Here is a 21,051-nt window from a genome sequence, read left to right on the forward strand (position 1 = left end):
TAGCCTGAAGCTATTTTTTTCCCAGTCCAGTCCTCAATTGGCACTATAGATGAATTTGGTTTTAGTGCAATTATTCTCTTCCGATGTCTCAACCATTTGACGGTTAAGGTCTGGCGCAGAACATCAGGCAGACACAGCGGCAGAGCGTCATCATCGCATCTGGCTACGTCGCGCTTTGGAAGGTCAACGGCAACCGAGGTCAAAGTTGAAATCATTTGAACTCTGAGCGGTCTCGCGCTCTCCCCATAGTAAAACGATGGCACATCCAGCGCGGGTCATCTGTTGGTGACACAAATCAAACACACTCGAGATGTTGCGACCGGTAGGGTGTGTGCATGCCGCATGTAGCCAAAGATGCTCTCTTTGGTGTAACGTTAGCTAAACGTTAGCTAAACGCTGATGCTCGTGGCTGTAATACGACTTCTACATTGGCTTAGGAACTGTTAACCTAACGTAGGCCTACGTTACTTTAACAAGGTGTGTGCTTGAGGCCTTATTTCTGCTGCTTGTGACAGCCAGGGACCAGAGACGCTGAGCAGGTTCTATTTCGCACCGGGGATTAACGAGGTTTAACCTGCAGGCAGATTGTGGAGGAATTCGCGGTGCACTCGAAGATGAACGTTCAAACAGGTGAGTACAAAATCAAAGTTATCCAAACGTATTCACTGCACAGAGGATAACGCAACAACCACTTTGGTAGGCTACCTGTGTATTGTAGGCTACACGTTGAGCGAAAACTGTAGCTAGCTCTCCTTTTGCTTTAATGTGGCTGCACTTGCTGTTGGATTTATATTGTTAAATACATCTGTGTCGTCTGCTTTGGTGAAGTTTTATTCTGCTGTTGATTGAGTGTGACCGGTTATATAATCTAGCTATGTGGCTTTTAATAATAGGCCTACTTGTTGCACCCGCCGTGGTGTCCATAACTTCATTTTTGTTTAAATGTCTTAAGTTTGGTCCGTTGTTAATTATTGTAAGGCTAAACAGAGGAAGTACTCTATATAGACAATTAATGTATTGTTAGGTCAACAGGGGGTCCGGGACCCCTAGGGGGTCCTCAGAGTTAGGCTACTGCAGGGGGGCTACCAAATTCTTAATGTTTTGAAAGTTGTTTTTTTGAAAATTTAAAATGTCCTAACATGAATCCAACATATTATTAGCCAATATAGTGATAGGCTTAATGGCCTATAGGTAAGGTAATCACTGAGAGCCATCCACAGATACAGTTAAAGGTGCTCTAAGCGATGTCATGCGTTTTTTAGGCTACAATATTTTTTGTCACATACAGCAAACATCTCCTCGCTACTGCTAGCTGCCTGTCCCCTGAACACACTGTAAAAAAAACTGTGGTCTCTGTAGACAGCCCAGGCTCCACAAACGGCAACAAAAACAAACTGCGCCAACCTGCACCACGAAACATAAACAGTGTTCCAGCCAATAACCGACGACAAGGATTTTGGGGTGAGGGTTGGGGGGTTGGTGCACGGAAGCACGGAGGGGAGGGGGAGGGGAGGGGAGGGGATGGGATGATGAGGAGGAGGAGGAGGAGGAGGAGGGAGGGAGGGGCGAGCTAGCCTCAGTTTTGTTTGACAATACTTAGAACGTCAACAAGAAGTACCGTCACCCAACATCGTTTAGAGCACCTTTTAATATTTTTATTTGTAGCCTACTTGAGTAAAATGTATTTAAAGCAGCAGTACATTTACTCTTTCTAACCATGGTGGATTAGTTTTTCTATAGGACATCCGAGAAGATGCTTTTTATTTCCTGTTATCATCACAAAGTCTGCTCATGATATAATAAAAGCATAAACACTTTCAGGAATCCTGTCAGTAATTAAAGAAGCTTTGCCAAAATACGAAGTGATGCCAGTAAACTTTTAGTAGGCCTATTCTTCTTGGTGTTTCATAATGTATATAGGCTACAATTTAACAAATATAACTCAATTCTAAGAGATCCCTGTATTTTTTACAGTTTTGGGCAGCATTCTTTCAGAGAGGATTATGCATTAGATGTAGGCCTACACGCAGTCTTTCAACCCTTCGAAAGACACCCGAGTACTCGGGTATTATGAGCATCTTTTTTTTGAAGATTAATCACCTGGAATTATATCATTTCATATCCAAGACTGGATTTAAGTGCTGGGATGAAGTGCATTTCACTGCCCATTTAACTTGATTGAATACACTGAGCCTTAACATAAAAACTTCTGCTGCTTAGCGTGCTGCCAAGTGCTTCGGTTGAGAGAAAAGTTTTTGCTGGACTGCAACAGGAGCATCCCCCGTCTTTCAGTGTGCCTTAGTGGTGAGGATTTGCCTTAAGTTGAATAGGATCAACTTTTCTTCTTGGCAGGGCAAATTACATAAATCTTGAATTACATAAGACACGGGGCAATTAGATTTCTTTTTAAAGACATGGCTCCTAGTTTTGTGCAGTAATTTGTCATTTCAATCCATTTAACATGAATCAAATGAGATTAATAAGGAAGGAGATGTTTTGTCTAGACTTCAGATAAAGACATTTCCATGTTTAGAATAGTTTGTTATGATATGTCAAAGATTTATTTATTCTGTTAAAAACATTTATATTTTAAGGGTTTCTGTCAAACTCTGGCAACTGAAGGAGGTTTCCAGTTTGACATGGCTCATTGTAGTATAAAACAATAGTTCTCTTCATTGCTGCATGAAACTGTTTGGGTTCAACGCTCTTGGGTTGAAGGTTTTTTCTGCTGTGAAGAGTTAAGAGGTGAGAGCTTAGATTCTCTCTTAGACCTAAGTAAAAGTACAGAAGAATTGTATGTATGCATATATGAAATGTAGGCCTACTTAAAGTATCATAAATAAAATACTCTGGCCCCTGTGTCTAATAACTGGCAGAGCTTCTAACTAATTTATACAGTTAAGTCCAGCAGTTCCCAACCTAGGGGTTAGGTCCCCTCCAAAGGGTCACAAAATACATTTGGTGGATCAATAAAACTAACTGGGTAGGAAAGAAGAAAAAAAGGTTTTGCTACACAAGTTATTCCCAGTTTAGACTTTTCATTGGAACATCGGAAAGGTTAGAGGTGAAATGTTTCTATGGTGGAACTGCTATCAACGCATATACATAGAGAGAGAGAGAGAGAGAGAGAGAGAGAGAGAGAGAGAGAGAGAGAGAGACTTTGCTTTGTTGTTGCAGGACACAGTCATCTGTTACACAAACTCCTGGGGAGTTCAGTGCTTGTGTTCGTGCTCAGTTTTTTACCTGCACTGATTACAACTTTCTAGGCCGATTCCAATTTTTCATTGAGTTTGAACTGCCGATACCGATTTTAGCCGATTCTGAGTTCATATTTTGTAACCACTTTACAGCACACACAAATATTTATTTTCTATCTTTTCTTTAATAGAACATTTTGCATAGAACATAGAACATTTTTTGAATAGATAATCGATTGCTATAAAATAGAACTATATAAATTACTCCTGGTGTGGGAAATTCACACACATCTAAAGTACAATGTTATGGAAAAACCATTTCCTTATTTTCACATCCAATATCCAACTTAATAATAATATATATATATATATATATATATATATATATATATATATATATATATATATATATATATATATATATATATAACAAATAAATATAACCTTGCAGTATAAAGATTTCTCAAAACACGCACAAAGGTCTGTTTTAACGTCAACAGTAACGTTACCTGAAAACATAAACATCACCGCTCATTTTACACACAGTTTAGCAACAAATTAAACGCTGAGGGAAGATTACTACATGTTTAATGTTGGTTTTCAGCGGTATGCATCCCCAGTAACCTGGAAAGCGTTTTAAACAGTAACGTTAATACAGTGTCTCCTTTTTTTTTTTTTATACAGCTGGACGTCCAAGGCAGAGGGACCGTCACCGCAGCGTTCGCTAACGTTAGCTTCTTGTCTCATCTGGGGTCTGATAAACAGTAAATTCATCAAAGTCAGTGTGCCCAACGCTATTTTCCGATAAACTGTAGCTGTCATATTTCACGTGAGTGCAGTTTTCATGTTCCAGTTGTTCAGCCTCAGAGGGAAGAGAGAGCGGCTGACCGTTCGCCTGAGATCAGTAGACTGCTCTGCAGATCTGTGTATAATTACGACTTTATAACATTTCATAAACAGCTGATAGAGCGGCTGTGCGCTGATGTTGCGCGATGTTAATCATGCAACGCCCGAGTCTATTTGACCGGCATAAAATCTGCATATAAGACTGACCTGCCGGTCGCCGGTCATGGCCGATCACGTGAAAATCAGCCAATTCCGGTCACCGGCCGGTCAATCGGTGCATCTCTATTTAAAACGTTTTTTGTGGCAGCGATAGCCAGTGATGTTTTCTGTTTACTGTAATGTTGCCGGGACTCACGTTCCGCAATACGAACAAACGAGTCTGATAGCCGGTTACAGCTGGGATAAATTGAAATACCTGACTGTCTGACGAGTGATGACTGCAATGTTTTTGAAAGTGTTCAGCTAGCCAATGCCTCACTAGAGCGTTAGCGTTATTAACGGTCGTACAATGTTTACCTTTATCAAATCGCCTGAAAACGACACCAGGCTGCTACAGTATAACCATACAGACCTCTACAAACATCAGGCTGCTCGCTTGTAACTCAACATTTCTTCATTCTTGGCTGAGATGGACGGCATAGTGCTGCATAAATTAGCCAGCAGCTAGTGGACATTTAGCTAACGTTAGCGGCTTAATACCGAAAAAACACCACAGTGACTTTCAGCCTGCATGCACAGTTTTTTGAATATTCCAATCCCAAAATTGAGTATCTACCCATCAAACGAATATTCGGATCCAGCCCGTGAGGCAAATAAGTCTGGAAGCGGTTCACCATCAGCATTTATATAACACAGTTTTAGGGCAAAACTCCTCTTACAGTTGTTGTGATGTTTTTATCCAGTCGATGGGCAGGCAGATAGATGCCAGCTGGTAGTGAAGCCCACACACAGACCTAATCTATAGCGGCCCACCTGAATGAGTGGGCTCCTGCTGCCTGGTCGTATAGTCTCTCCCACACCATATATGGATGATGTTGTGTAATATGCTGAGACCCAAAAAATACTTTTTGTTGTATAACTGTTCTTTTGGCATTAGTAATGTGATTTCGGAAGCACCATAAATAGGCTCAAGGAGCCAAGATACAAAGATAGAAAGCACGATAAGCGCTTCCAGTTTTGCCAGTTATGTCACTTTTTTTCTTTAAGCATTTGTCTCGGAGTGAAATTTTGGCCCTTTTAAAGTCATAAATAATGGGATACACTGGATTGAAGTTGTACACTGTATAGCTAATGTCTGTAAAAAATAACCTTTATGCATGTACTTGCAATTATGTGAGAACAAATCTTTCATCAGCAACATTAATACCTTTTTGCAGCAATTCCTTTTAACTTTTGGTCATTCCCTAAAACACTGCAGTAAAAATATTAACTGAACTACAAGGGTTTTGGAACTTACAGTAACATATATTTTGGTTACCTTCATCTTTATTTAGGTATGTCCTAAAAAGAAAAAGTCCTGAATAGAAACAATCTTGAAATTTGAAGTGTATTGCTTTGCTTTTCACCAATACCTTTTAGCTCTCCCGTCTCATCTTCAGAGCTGGTGTGTTGAGTTTTGGTGGTTTTGACCAACATATTATATCTTAGACTGAGCCCTGAGAGCATGAGGGAGAAAAAATGAGAAAAACAGAACAGAGTGGAGAGCTGAGCTAAAAGACATTGGTTCAAGGAAGTCCCCATTAGATGTAACCATTAGAACGCTCAATCACTAAAAGAGCATCACACCCTCTGTCTCCCTGTCTGTCAGTCTGGGCTGTGGAAAGATCACCTAGATGGCGCTGGTTCAAGCACTGTTTTCTGTGATTGACTCTGCTCACCTCTAGGGATGGGTCTCGAGATCCGGTAAGGACCCGGTTCCAAATTTCTCAAACCCGAAAACCAATAAGGTCCGAGCTAATCGATACTGCTATCGAGGCTAGTGGATCATATAACGCTATGTCTAAAAATAGATACGTGCGCAAACAGGAAACATTATTTACGAACACAGTGAAGACCATAGGTAAAGACTAGCCTCCCCACCGCAAATCATTCAAAACCTAGTCGGACTGGCTACGGAGAGCACCGCTCTGTGGGCCGCTTAATCAGCTTGTTAAAGCAAAAATCAAACCGTCACAGACTCACAGTTTTTGCAATAATATTTCTGTTAAGATTAAGAATTTGTCGTCTTGTCTTTCCACCAAATAATAGAAAAGTATCGATAATGGTATCGATAAAGACTCGGATCGTTAAGCAGTCTTGAAAATGGTATTAATCTACTCCCCTCCCTGGACAGAGGGGGCAAACAAAAAAGGAAGTGGTATCTTTGAAGCATGTATGTGGATGGATGTGGCAAGCTGGGAGCTGGATTGGAGCTAATAAATAGCTTTGTTGTGGTTAGTATCGGCTACGAATGATTGTAGGATCACTAACCCTATCGCTTTTACTGCATAGCCTAAGTCCTTGACTGAACAAAAACATTCCCTTCTGTCTTTAACATCTTCCCCTCCCTCGGAAAACCAAGGACGATCCCATCTGGTTTCCATCAAAGGAGCAGAGGATTCACACCTCAGCTCATGGATGTGACAGGCATAGCCACATGGTAGCACATTTCCCAATGAACACAATATAGAAACCAGACCTGGCTCAGCAGAAGCTGAGTAGCTCAGTGGGGGTGGCAGTAGCTCAGTCAGTAGGTTGCTGGTTCAAGTCCCCATACGGACCAAAGTATGGTGGTGGACTCGTAGCTGGAGAGGTGCCAGTTCACCTCCTGGGCACTGCCAAGGTGCTCTTGTGCAAGGCACCGAACCCCCAACTGCTCGGGGCACCTTTCCACGGGCAGCTCCCTCACTCTGACATCTCTCCATTAGTGCATGTATAGGTAGTGAGCATGTGTGTGTGTAATTCAGACCTGTGTGTAATAACAGAGTGAAAACATTGTAATTTCCTCATAATGAATAAAGTATACATTATTATTATTATTATTATTATTATTATTATTATTTATGTTTCCCTGACAACCGACATCCAGAGCTGCTGCTAAATGTTTCTTATTTTGGACAACATGAAATATTTTAGACCAGAAATCCACTCTGTCCAAGTCTCCACAGATTGTCACTTGAAATGGGAAGTGAACTTAAAATGTCCTTTGGGACTTTGCTGGGAATTAATTTGACTGGCGGTGAAGGATAATAATGGCAACATCTCGGAAAATTCAGAACAAATTGTAGTTACAAAACTTTCTGTTCTTTTCTAGTGTATTTTGCATTAAACCAAAACTTTAACAACCTTTTATATGTTATTATTTTCAAGTTTGCCGACATACTTGTCCTCATCTAGCAGCTGCAAAATAGATTCTTCCTGACAGTCATTGGACTGGTCATTGGATTGCTAAATTGCTGTGGAAGAAACCCAAAGCTTTTCAGCTTAAATGTAGACGAGATAAATAGAAACCATTTCCCCCCTGCTCCCCCCTATAAGTCAAACTGCTGTTTTTAGTGGCTTGTTAATGTTTTATAAATGCAGATCTGCTAATGCTGCTTTGAAAATGCCCTCTGCTGCAAATGGAAATACCTGCACAGACGTTGGATATTATGTACACAGCTGTGACTACCTATGATTTAATATACTTTACAGTGCGTGCATTACACATTACCTTCACAGCTCACCTTATCCTGTGTCAAATTGGAATTTTGTGTGAACAGCAACAACCCAATCTTTTTGAATTTCACACTCCTTATCCAGTTTCTGGATTTTGTCATCCGCATCACAGCAGAGTTAAAGGCAGTGAGAAAAGATGTGGTGGTGAGGATAATAGATTTGATTTTAAACGTAAGTGTGAGCTCATATCAGTTTTGTTGTAATATTTAGTCAAATGGTGTCAGTTTTCTTTCAGTGAATTGGTGAATAAGCCATACTTAAACAGGGTTTTCAACAATTTAGCAATTCAAAATATAAAATATAATGGAATTTAATGGAGTAAGAGTAGGTGGCTTTCGCATCCGAGTACACTTGACCACAAAGTCCAGTTCATTTGATTAGTATGAACAGGGTATAACGTAGGGTTGGACATGGTTTGGATATTAACGATTCTGATTCCAATTCCGATTCTTCCTTTCGATTCCGGTTCTTATCGATTCTCGATTCTGATTCTTTGAGGGGTAGAGTTGAAACGGGTCACATGCTTATTTCACAAATAAGAGGAAAGTTTTATTTTGATTCAAAGGTGGGTTGCAGTTTGACGGGGCTTTTTCAATGTAAAATAAAGCCACACTAGAGCACCGCTTACTGCGCTCCATGGCTGCAACACAACAAGTGCCTGGCCGCTACTGAAACCAAAACTTGCGCATGTTAAATGAACCCATGATCAGATTTAAAACCAAATCCTCCAAACGATTCCAAATGATTCCAATAAACGATTCCGATGGAATCGTAATTTTTTTTAACTATTCAAAGTAGGAATTGGTTCTCAATGCCCAACCCTAGTATAACGGTAACTTTGTTCCAAAGGAGCACATTTTGCTCCTAAGTTGAAAAATGTAGAACTGACTTACATAAGGTAATTGCTATTATTTTTATAGCTAATTTGTACAATAATACAATAGTGTTATGAATACAAAATGTTATGAAGTGTAATTTATTTTCTATTTTTAAAAATATTGATCAATAAATTGTTAGTGATGTTGAATAGCCTATACAGTAGTGTAAGGGACCGCCCCTATGGTTCGGCATGCATGTGAAGTTTATCCATCATAGTGTGAAACACAGTCTAACTGCCTCTGTTACGTGAACGAGGCGCAGCAGAGTCTCTCAGATGGCGGCAGTCAGAGTTCGGGCGGTATATATGTCTATTGGAGCAGTTTGTCTTATTATTGCTGGTGGTTGCTGGTTATTGTTATGTGTTGATTACATTGTAATGTGAACTTTCTCAGCAAATCCCTTGCTTATGCTTGGCAATAAACTATAACTTTTAAATCCACAGAAACCGTATGTTGACACAGTGACTGTTATCTGTCTGATCGGATCCGTTCATTTGTTTCTGTCTAATGTTAGTCGGAGTAGTTTAAAAAATTTGAACCTCGTACTTGTGGATCTTGGACCAGAGCAGTACAATAATTTAAGGACAACAAGATCCTGGTGGTTACATCACAGCTTTAGGGCGGCTCAGCAGCAGGCATCAGTCAGTAAAGAGTAATGAAAAGAGAAGAAAATGGATTTCATCAATGCTGCTCAGCTGCCAGTGTGCCAGATGAGACCAAACAGTTTTGGCTGCACAAAAGAGCAGATGAATAGCCTTTCTCTTGCTTGTAAAGAGCCCGGGGCATGACTGAGCTTATCTGTTACAAGATAACTTAAAACACTATCTTTTAGCTCTGCTTCTCTTTGGCTTTCACTTTGTCTGCCCCCTCATCTCTCCCTCCTCCCTCTCTCTTTCTATCGACATTACTGGCTATCCAGGATAAGTTATCATACCTGCCCACACAGTCACAATGACTGCTCATACAGTTATATACACCATGCAATGGGACATTTACCGCCACACATTGATATGCTACCTGCCCTACTGGAAATGCACAGCTGGCAAAGAGGTGATTTCTTTCCTTAGTGGGAAAACTGCAAGTCCAGCACTTTCTTAAGCACTATTTATATTTGACAAAAGGGAATCGGAAGCAGTGAAGGTAGAGCCGCATCACTTACATTTGATAAAGCTCTGGTATGGTTCTTGGCTGACCCCATCAGAAATGCTCATGGCTGCAGAAATGAGTGTTAGTGCAGGTTGTTTGACAAAGACAAAAACAGGATCGGGGCAGGCGGTGTGTACGCGAGGCTGATGGACCATACTGTAGTAGGGTAGGAAGGTGTGTTCCTCAGGAGGGGGATTCTTGGCCCATGATGCTTGAGGCTGGAAATGGCCTGGCAGGAGCCCAGACTCTACATACTGTACAGACTGCTGCTGAGTGGACACTTTAACGGTGTGGTGAGCCCCAACCATTAGATGATTGCCTCGGAGGTTTTGTGAGGAGAGTGAGACTTCTTATGTTGTCCCCTGCAGGGTCATGATGATGAGGTCTTTCATCCACCACAGCGTCCATCCTTGGATCTTCATAAAACAAAGTTTTCTGGCCAATGCAGGAAGAAATACCAATGAATATTATGCCGTGGTCTCAGATGAGAGACGCCTTCAGGTGATTGTTTGGTTTATGGCATGTAAATGAAATTGCAACATTTCTCTATAAAATCAGAGAAAAGAGTTTGGTCTAAAAACGAGTGAGTTCACCTCCAATGACAGGTTGTTAGCTCTGCAAAGATGTGGTGATTGGCTCTATCAAATTGCACGTTAGTAGCAACCTTAGGCTCTCCATCAACTAAAAAAATGTATATCGTAGTAATTTAGCTCCACAGACAGGCCTCTGGGCTGCACATCATCATTTCATTTGAATATCAGCAATCTATTTGAATGCCATCTTATTCCACATGGAAGTAACTAGCAATTTGTGCTTGGGGAAATGTTTTGCTCATTCTGAAATAAGTGTGTGTGTATATTTGTGTGTGCTTCCTTGTGTCTTTATAATTTAAGTCACTTTGGCACCAGTTGTGTGCGTGTGTGTGTGTGTGTGTGTGTGTGTGTGTGTGTGTGTGTGTGTGTGTGTGTGTGTGTGTGTGTGTGTGTGTGTGTGTGTGTGTGTGTGTGTGTGTGTGTGTGTGTGTGTGTGTGTGTGTGTCAGAGGTACTTGGTGGAACAAATGAAGCTGACAAACTAATCTTGACTTGACAATAACAACAGATCCGATAAATTATAGTGTTCCAGCCTTCTTTGTTCATCTTTCTTTGACATCAAACCTTCAGTGGATGCAATTGAAATCAAAGTTACGAGAATCACAAATTTAGATCTATACTATATCTATCTATATCTATGCTTATATTCGGCTTCAGCCTGTGTCTTAGCCCATCAAGGAAATTAAAAGGGGAAAACAGGGAAGGGAGGCATTTATGAATTGAAGAATGTTAAGCACATTTCTGTATGTTAATCAATGTTGGCACTGGGCCTTCAGAGTTAAATTAATTGCTGTCAGTAAAAGCCACTCATTCAAATGATGCACTTACAGTATATCAAGGGAATTTTTATGTTGTCCTGCATGTCTCGTTGAGACAAAGTAGCCTCAAAAGACTTCCGGTTGAGGAAGGAAGAGAAAGACAAAGAGAAAGTAACTCAGTCTTGGGGAGTCGTACACATACTGCATAAGACGCATTATGGATTACTGATATTTATGATGTGCTTTGCATTTTTAGCCACACTAGTAACATGGCTGTGGGGAATTCCAAACAGGTGTTGCATATTTGAAAATCGCTGTGTTATCGTGGACACGTGAGAACCATTATCGTCAACCAATAATGCATTGAACATCATATCGCTCAGGCCAAGTTCAAAATAGTGTGTTTATATATAACTGCAAAGATAAAAATGGACTTTCAAACCTTTAATTTAAGACTCCGGAATAAATTGAGGGAGACCCATCAAACAAAAATAAATAACAGAACAGCTAAACTAGAAAAACAACAAACAATACCAGTGCAAACAGTTACAGGTTGATGGCGGACGTTTATTAAGTAGAGTCAAAGTGTCAAGCGATGTATTTCAGTTTTATGTCATGTTGCAAGAGATTTGGATGAGGCTGCTGCACTACGACTAAAAGCAGTCTTTCCGAGTTCAGTCCTGGCTTGAGCTACCTGAAGAACCAGTCTGGAGCTTAAAAGAGGACCAGGGTTCCAATGCAACATAGATGTATTATATGATGGATCATTTTCCAACCAGGGCCAACCAACCTTATCATAGAGGACAGTGGTGAGTAGTGTAGCTATCAACAGTAATAAACATCAGGGCTGAGTGGTGAACAGAATCTAAGGGCCCAAGTGCGGAGTTATGAGTAAATATCAGGATTGCAGTTTGCCTGTAGGTTTTCATTTGACTTTCTGTTTTAGTCGACTGTTTCAGGATATTTATCGGGGTTTGGAATGCAGTCAGTGTACTTTTGGCAGCCAACATTTTCAGAGTAATCCGCCTCTAATGCGTGCCATGAATCTTTGTTGAATTTGGCTGACTTTGTTGGATTTGGTGACAATTTTGCAACTGTCTGCTGTAACATTTTCCAATAATTTCATTTTCTTATCGGTTATACGGTTTCAAATGATTGATGATGAATGCTGATAGGCTTTGCTGATAAAAACTGTAATTGATGATTATGCAGTGCAAGTCAAGCAATATGCAAAAACAATGTGGACACTTTGGAAATTATATGCAAATTGAACTTCCTTCATCATTGTTTTAACCAGTAAGAGTAACACAGGTTACTCCTAAATCCCTCCATGCACAAAGGTGGGAAAAACATCTTAATTATCTGTATAGACGATCTGTACGCAACACATCAGTTGCTGTAGAGAATTGCTTGTTTAACAAAGTAAGTAGTAAGCAGACCCATTTCTGTTCATTGATCCAAAAAAAAAAAACGAGCCAAGATGAGTCGCATGACCTCAGCTCTGAAGCCTTAATGAAAACCTATTGAGTTTTGGTGAAGTGATGGTGAGTCCGTATGCGTCAATGGCTCTCCGTTTCTCAGAACATTCTGTAAAAACTAATACATCCCTGGACCTTGGGTGCTATACAAAGCCAACAAAACAAGTGTAGCAACTCCTCCTTTCGGAAGCAGGCAGGAAGGTTGAGACAGTTAAGCAATAGCTTGCTGAAACTGTCTATTCAAATCGATTTACTTCAGTCAAGAGAAGGAACACCTTGTCCTCCTTCGGGTCCAGGTGCACTGTGCTCACCCCACACTCATATTTCTTTTTATCTGGAAAATTGGTTCATTTTGAGCTGCTAAAATCCCTCAAAGGCTTCCTGTTCTTTTGTAAATGTCTTATATATTTATAAGGAATGTACACATTATAATTAAAGCAAAAACAAGACGCTCTGGAATCAACAGGAGGCCTTTCCTGTGAAGAAGACATATTTATAGAAGATAATGAGAGATTTTCAATGGGAAGAGACTCTATTTCTCATAGTATAGGCTTGTTTGGTTAGCCCGGACATCTGACATCAGAAGGGGTCTTTGAAAGCAGCAAGAGGTTTCTGATGATATGACCATGGCCAAGGGCTCACTGAGGTCACATGAGGCCCCCTGTATAGAAAGAAAAGCTGTCCGTATATAAAATTTGCTTTCCCTCATCAACATGATTCTCTTCGAAGCCCCTGCTGCCTTCACTGTATTAAAAAAAAATATCTACAACACAGCTGTGGTTCAGCTTGAGTTGGAAGGTCGTTGCCCCCACAGCAGTTTTCCATCACATTCCAAGAAGTATAATTGTACTATACTGTACGACTTCAAGCTTAACAGCATGCTGTTGTATTAGTCACTGTCAAGAATAACCTCATGCTTTCTTTAAAGAAATATTCAGATTTTTTCTTGCCATAAGTCATTCTGGACACTGCTGTCTCTTTGCCTCTTGAAGTAGAATCATGCTACATATGTATGAACCAACAAGTAATAGGCTAGTGCTGGGCAGTTTGACCAAACATGTGTATCACAGTATTTTTTTATATGGGTTTATAATGTCTTATTCTACGGTCAGGAGTACATAGAATATAAAAAACAAACATTTTAATGTCCTCATGTTTACTGAAAGCTTTGATTACCAAAGGGTTTGCTTGGCTCCACAACATTAAACAATATATGAAGGAACTTGGAATGCATGAAACGTTTTTTTTTTGTGTGCAAACTGCAATGTAGTAAAATAAATCAAATTTAAATAAATTACTATACTAACAACTTTAACATTGCTTACCTTTCAAAACAAAATATTGTAAGATAGTTGTATAAACACTACCTTGACCACAGGTATGTTGTAGTAGAAAAGTGGGCGACTGAACATAGCTCCGCTTTCAGCGAGCTTTGGTGTAGTTGGTATAATGTTTAGATAGTAGTTTGGCGTAAATATATTGTCCCCGGCAAGACATATCTTAAACCCAGTGTTTTAATCATTGCTTTTAACCCGTCTTTCTTGACTGTCGGTAGGGGGACCGTAGGTTGATTGTTATTGGGTTCATAATGTCGCTGCGCTGCAACAGTGGCTAAATAATTTTTTTTAAACCCAAAACTTCAGAACAGCAGATGGCTCCTCTCTTGCTGGTGTATCTCCTGTCTCTCTTTCTTCATCCTCTATCTTTCTTCTCTGTTCTTGAATGTGCAGTGGTGACCGGAGCCTCTACCAGCTTAACAGACTCTTATGCTACCTGGCTATCTAGCATATATAATGTTACCCAGTGTAAATTTGTAAATGTACAAATATTAGTGTTACAAATTGCTATGCACCAGTGTTGAGACGGTATGCTGCCCAGCACTTTAATAGGCCTAATATTAACTACTGAAGATGAACAGCTAGTTTGGCTGGTCCCTGTAAGTAGATCCCAATGCAGTTAGCAAAAATACTATAGCTGTGTTTACTATAGTTTGACTATGTATCATTCAGACTGACAACATATGCAGAGGATGTTCGACACAACATCATTCCAGAGCTGAGAATGCAGCTAACTGATGTGGACAGATGTTTACCTCAACATTTGCATTAAATCAACAACATCACGGCTGACGGGATGGGTCCGAAGTTGACTTGGAGATAATTGTGGGTAATGGGTCTGTTCTGGTACCGAGCTTTGTGGCACGCGGGAAGTGTTGTAGTGGTAGTTAACGAGGTGGGTGTACTAGTAGGTCGATGGGTAGGTTACCGAGAGGGATTTCGGTATACTCTCCTATAGATTCCAATGGCTTTTTGGCTAATAGGGGGGTATACTAGACTGGGTAAACCCAGCCCGATCTGCTGGCGATTTGATTTCGCTCTGCAGCTCAGGCTGGAAACCTGTATGTTTATCTATCCTGTTTCCATTACAAATTTGCGGGAACCAATCACAAACTGGCTTATCCACTTGGCGAGCTATTGGCGGGTTTAACATGATGGCGATCGAGAAGCGACCAAGCAGCTTTTTGTTTACATTCCACAACCCGGCAACCCGTTGATGCCGCTGTTGCTGCTACGTCACCCGGGTCGTTGGTCTGATTGGTTGAAGGACTATCCAATTGCGTACGGAGTCATTTGAACTATGCCCGTTGATCACGCCTCTTGTGCAGAGAAAATACAGAGCAGACTCCCCAGGCTAATGTTCAATCTTAAAAGATTGAGCTTGGTCTGGTGATAGCCAGACTAGGGGTATACTGTAAACTGCCAGAAAAAGAGGTGGGTATACCCCGTATAAATGGGTATACCCTCCACTACATCACAGCCGGTGTTTGCAGGTTCGCAAAAGTAGACCCATGCCGGACTCTGATCAGGGGCGATTGATGGAATAATCGGTAGAAAACTTGATTACTAAAATAATCAATAGCTGCACCCCTAGTTTTTTAACAACAAATGTGTCCTCCCCACGACACCCAGTACTTGATTACAGCGTGACCATTGTGCAGATGTTGCAGCCTTGCAGAACTTCACCCTGATAGTTCCTGAGCCATCGGGAAGTTGCAGGGACTTTTTGGGGCCAGGAAGTATAGTTAAGGAACTAAGTTAAAGGTCCCATGGCATGAAAATGTAACTTTATGAGTTTTTTTTTTTACATTAATATGTGTTCCCCTAGCCTGCCTTTGGTCCTCCAGTGGCTAGAAATGGCGATAGGTGTAAACCGAGCCCTTGGTATCCTGCTCTGCCTTTTGAGAAAATGAAAGCTCAGATGGGCCGATCTGGAATCTTGCTCCTTATGAGGTCATAAGGAGCAAGGTTATGAGGTCATAAGGAGAATTTGGCCCACCCATGAGAGAGAGACGCGTCATGGCTTTCAAACGAGCAAAGTGGTAGTTGGTCAAGGCCACACCCCCACCCTCCACCTTGCACCCCCCTCTCTCCTCCTCAATAGCTACAGACACAGAAATGGCACATACTAAGGAAAGCTCATTGTGGGACTGGCTCTAGTAGCTGTAATTCTGCACCAAGGCTGAATTTCGGGAAAAGAGACATCAGACACAGAATTAGGGGACCACTAAGGTCTATATAAAAGTATCCAAAGAGCACCATGTCATGGGACCTTTAAGGCCTTGTTCCCCTGGTCAAAGGTTCCTGGGTGCCTTGAAAAGTTCTGGTGTTGAAAACTGGCTGCTACTACTGGTACAAAATGGCACTTTTGAAAAGCCTTGTGGAAAAAGTGGAAAGCATAAACTATGTTGTGGAAAACAGAAGTTAACTAAAATCATTCCTTGAATGTATAAAATAATCCCACATCAATTATCAGCTAGAGTTTAAGGGTGTCCAGAAGTTTTAAATCACTTTAAGGGTTCAATCATTATTTTCATTCAGTTAATTTGTCAATGGAATGCTGGAGCACCACAATTAAACATGAAGGGTAGGAGTTCTACTATGATAATCATAATTACCACACTGTCTGATATGACGATGTGCTCCACATTGTGAAGACGAGTGTCAGAAGTGATGAAGGATGCCATCAAGGACGTCAGTGTGTTGTTTGATAGCTGTCCCATATGAACTACTTGAAATAAAACCCCAAGAAACATTTCATTGAGGGAGCTTGAGGGGCTCTTGTCATAATTGGAAAAACGACTGTGTACACTCAAATAAAGTGGGAAGCCAAGAAATGGGATATTTCCAATGGGAGCGACTGATACTTAATGAGCTGGGCTGTTTCCAGATCTCTCATAAGTGAAGTGCCCTTTCACCACATGAAAAGCCAGAATTACACCAAGTCAGTGGACCCAGTTATATCCATTTACTTTTATTGTTGAATTCATGAAGCATCTAAACAAATTTAAATCCTGTCTTTAAACTCCATGTCTGCAGCTCAACAAGACAAGTTTGATGCTTTATTGGCTCGCATCAGAAGGAAGTGCTTAGAAGAACAAATTAGAAGTAAACACAAACCGTAGTAGTCAGAAAAAAAACATTAGTGGGCAATGAACTGCTGCATGTTTTTCCTTAGATTTTTAGATTTCTAATTTTTTAAGATATTGTGCTTGCATAATATTGACAAATAGAGAATTTTGTATTTGAAATGTTTCAGTTGCTATCATCTGTCAGACAGTCCTCACATTGCATCCCAAAGCCATTAACACCTTAGGGTGATTACTTCCGTCCTTGCATTAGTCAACCACACACACACACACACACACACACACACACACACACACACACACACACACACACACACACACACACACACACACACAGACACCAAAACTCTGATTATCCATGGACTTGACCTTACAAGCAAACCTTTCACATTATACAGCGCCATTTGGTCTGTTGCTATTATAAAAATATTGATTATATCTGCTTCAATCATTTTAGGGGGCTGGCACTGATTGACCCTGACATACATCCTTGTGTGTGTGTGTGTGTGTGTGTGTGTTGTGTAAAACCCAAGTAGTAAAATACAGGAGTTTCCTTTAATTGATTATCTGGTTTGTAAAGTGAGATGTTGAGTAAATAACCCTCAGGCAATCTGTGTCTTTTAAGTTGTTTGTCCGTCTGTCAGATGCCTTAAAGGGGTGATAGAATGATTATATAGGGTATTTCACACTGTTCCTTAATAGGGGTGGGAATCACCAGAGGCCTCACGATATATATACCGAACCTTGCATCAGCCATACCTTAGGCACGATGCAATTATACTGTGGCATTTTACACATATTGCAATATTCTGTGAAATATTGCTAACGTATTACACTTTTTCCAACTTTTATGTATTTCAAATGATGTACCCAAAAGGACAATTTTGTCAACATCTTATCTAAAAAGATACATTTCTCTGTTTGTTCATCTCACTTCAATTAAATTGCTACAAAATGGGGATTGTCAAGCAGACAAACTGACCAACACATATGTTATAAAAGATCGATACTTGGCATCTGTGTATCGATACAGTATTGCCACGAAAAATATCGCGATACTATGCTGTATCGATTTTTTCCCCCACCCCTATTCCTTAAGGTCTCCTAATACAGGGTGTCCGTGCGGTTTTAAAAAGTATTAAAAGGTAGTAAATCAAATTAGTAAAAATTAAGGCCATTAAAAGGTATTAATCGCCATTTTACGAGGTATTACTTTTTTGAATGATTTTTTTGCAAACTATTAGTTGTCCATTTGTTTTATTATGTCTATTTAAGTTGATCTTGTAAAGTTTGTTTGATATTATATCCTATCCCGCATCGGGTGATAACTTATTTTAGCCTGCCAAGCCAGACCCATATCAAGATGTTGGGTCTGTGAACTCCCCATTGGCAGAGCTCAATCCGAGGGGCGGGATAAATGTTTGTCTTTATTGTCTTTAATTCCCTCTGCACGCTACAACCAAGCAGAGCAACGAAGAAGATAGCGTAGCTAGTTAATAGATTAAACTTTTGCCGTATCGGGTCGGCAAAACTCCGAACACATCTATCTTTTTTAAGAATGACCTCAGTGCCGTTCTTTGTTCTTTTCTCAAAGAAAAGCTTAACTCCAAGGCTTCCAGAGTCGCGGCCAAAGCCGATTCCAAAGACCACTGTTAGCCAGCAGCAGCATCTCTTCTTTGTTTTCAAGTTGTTTGTATCCCACAAAGATGAACAGAGATCCTGAGTGGTGCATCACACAGATGAAGAGTATAGTGCAAACATTCCTCCAGGGCAAGCAGGTGGCATCTCAGCTGGTAAGAAAATATTGTATAGGGACAGTAAAATTATTAGCGATATCAGTGTGCAAGGTGGTTTTGTGCATTCTCGTAACAGTGTGGAAGTGTCATTGCTTTTACGTAAATAATTTATTTGTAAGTTTATTTAGTTTAGTTTATTTATTTATAAGTTCTTAAAAAATCTACTATATACTCCTAGCTCTCGATGTAGATGCTGTGATGGTTGACAGTGTTTCCTCTAGAATTGTTTTCAGTAGCGGGGGTGGGGGTGTTGAACGTCAAAAAGTAACGTTACCTGAAACCAGCGTGTAGATTCTTTTTAGCATCTCACATCACACTTTCAGTCACTATGACCTCTACTACTATGGTCAGAAACATTGATTGTGCCAAAATATGAACAATAACGTCGCTGTCAATGGGCTTATCTGCTAACGTTAGCTACCGACCGTTGGCTTAAAACCATCCAGCAAATAGACGGTGCCGTTACCTGAAACCGGTGATTAACGTCACTGCTCATTTTACACACAGTTTAACAACAAAACAGAACGCTGAGTGAACATTACTAGCTATGTTTTTCATGTTGGTTTTGAGCGGTATGCACCCCTAGTGGGGAAGAAAAAGCAATTAAATTGAAGCACTTACCATGAGATCACAGGTTCACTTAGTTTCAAATGGTTAGAATGACATGCGTGTCTGTATGTATGTCTGTTTTCTTATATTTCACTTGCCTCATGGAATATTTTCTATGTGTACCATTTGCGTGTCTGTACATACAGAAGGTTCAGTTAGTTTTAAGTGGTTATAATGGCATCAGTGAATGCTTGTTTCTTTGAACTGCTTTAATTTATCATTTTATTTAATCTAATTTTATTCTAAAGGTTAAAATGAATGCAAGATGGGTTAGGGTTGCAAGATGTATCCAAAGTCAGTGAGTCTAATCTATTCTGTTGACTTTCCCTATCTGTGTTGTTCTATTGGCCTAGAGCAGTCGTTCTCAAACTTTTTTCAATAATGTACCCCTTTGGAATTGTTTCTTTAAGCCAGCGCTAATCATTTTCGGTAGAAAAAAAGTGTATATAAACAGGAACAGTACAGCGATGTCAGCGTTAGGATATCACAAGAAGGAAGTAAGTAAGGCAAGAATAGGTCAAAATAGTATAAAAAAATTCAAAAACAGTGACATAAGAAGAAAATGCGAGAAACTTGTAAAAAGTAGAAGAAAGGAAGGCAAGATTAGGTCCAAAGAAGGCGACACAAATGTCACATTTCTGGTAGGAAAAAAAAAAAGTCTACATAAAGAGGAACAATGTTCTGGACAACAGCCTTGTAACTATTAAACATTTTGTTAAATATCTCATGTACCCCCTTCAGTCCTCCAAAGTACCCCTATAGGAGATACTTACCCCCCATTTGAGAAACACTGGCCTAGAGGGTGTATTTCTTTATTTTTTTATTATTTTTTTTCTCTGTTTAATGGTTAGAAATGTGTTGCCGTATAAACCTGCAACTCAATGGCGTGTTGGTTTTAAAAAATATTGAGAAGGTATTAAAAGGTATTGAATTTATCTCCAGGATTTCTGTATATACCCTGTAATAGGGTATGTAACATTGATTGGGCTGAAAATGGCCCGGTTGCTATTCTATGATCCCTTATGCATCCCTGTGTTTTAGCCCTATTTGGAACGAGAGCTTTTCTTTCAAATATGGTATGCTCATGAATATTTAGATGAGCTGCGCGCGGATTGGTTGAGCGAACCACATACATTGGAGACGAGACAGCACGTCTCATATTTCAGACACTGCAATGTTTCCTTACTAAATTCACTTCTGAGACTTTTTTTATACGATTTTTTTTTTTTATGGGCTCCATACCCAGGGCAAAGTCACTGTTTCTGGGTTACTGGACTACCGGGGCTCTGCGGAGCTGGCTGGCTGCTGGCTGCCGGCATAACTATAATATATTTACACTTTGAATTTTGTGACGCCACTTATATTACAGCTACCCTAAGGTCTTACAAAGCAAACACTTGTGTCCAATTTCAATTTAATGCATTTTTGTTTCATTAGCTGCTAGTGTCCCTTCAATCCTATGGGTAAAGATCACGGCTAGCTAGCTACACTTTCGGCATAACTACAGTATATTTACAGATACCCTAAGGTCTTACAAAGCTAACACTTGTGTAGGGCTGCAACTAACGATTATTTTAATAATCAATTAATCTGTTGATTATTTTCTCGATTAATCAGATAAAAAAACAA

At 40.2% G+C, this 21,051-nt stretch overlaps 1 protein-coding gene across 1 annotated transcript in view; it reads left to right on the plus strand.

The window, feature by feature from the left end:
• Positions 1–265: 265 nt before the first annotated feature.
• The window catches only part of LOC120567062 (hepatitis A virus cellular receptor 1 homolog), a 65,641-nt gene continuing 44,855 nt past the window's right edge, over positions 266–21,051 (plus strand). Inside the window, exon 1 of the mRNA XM_039813857.1 lies at positions 266–630. Coding sequence (XP_039669791.1) covers positions 615–630 — 16 coding nt within the window. The 5' untranslated portion in view covers positions 266–614. The remainder of the gene's footprint in view (positions 631–21,051) is intronic.

The sequence above is a fragment of the Perca fluviatilis genome, chromosome 10, assembly GCF_010015445.1.
Source record: "Perca fluviatilis chromosome 10, GENO_Pfluv_1.0, whole genome shotgun sequence".
Taxonomy (NCBI): domain Eukaryota; kingdom Metazoa; phylum Chordata; class Actinopteri; order Perciformes; family Percidae; genus Perca; species Perca fluviatilis.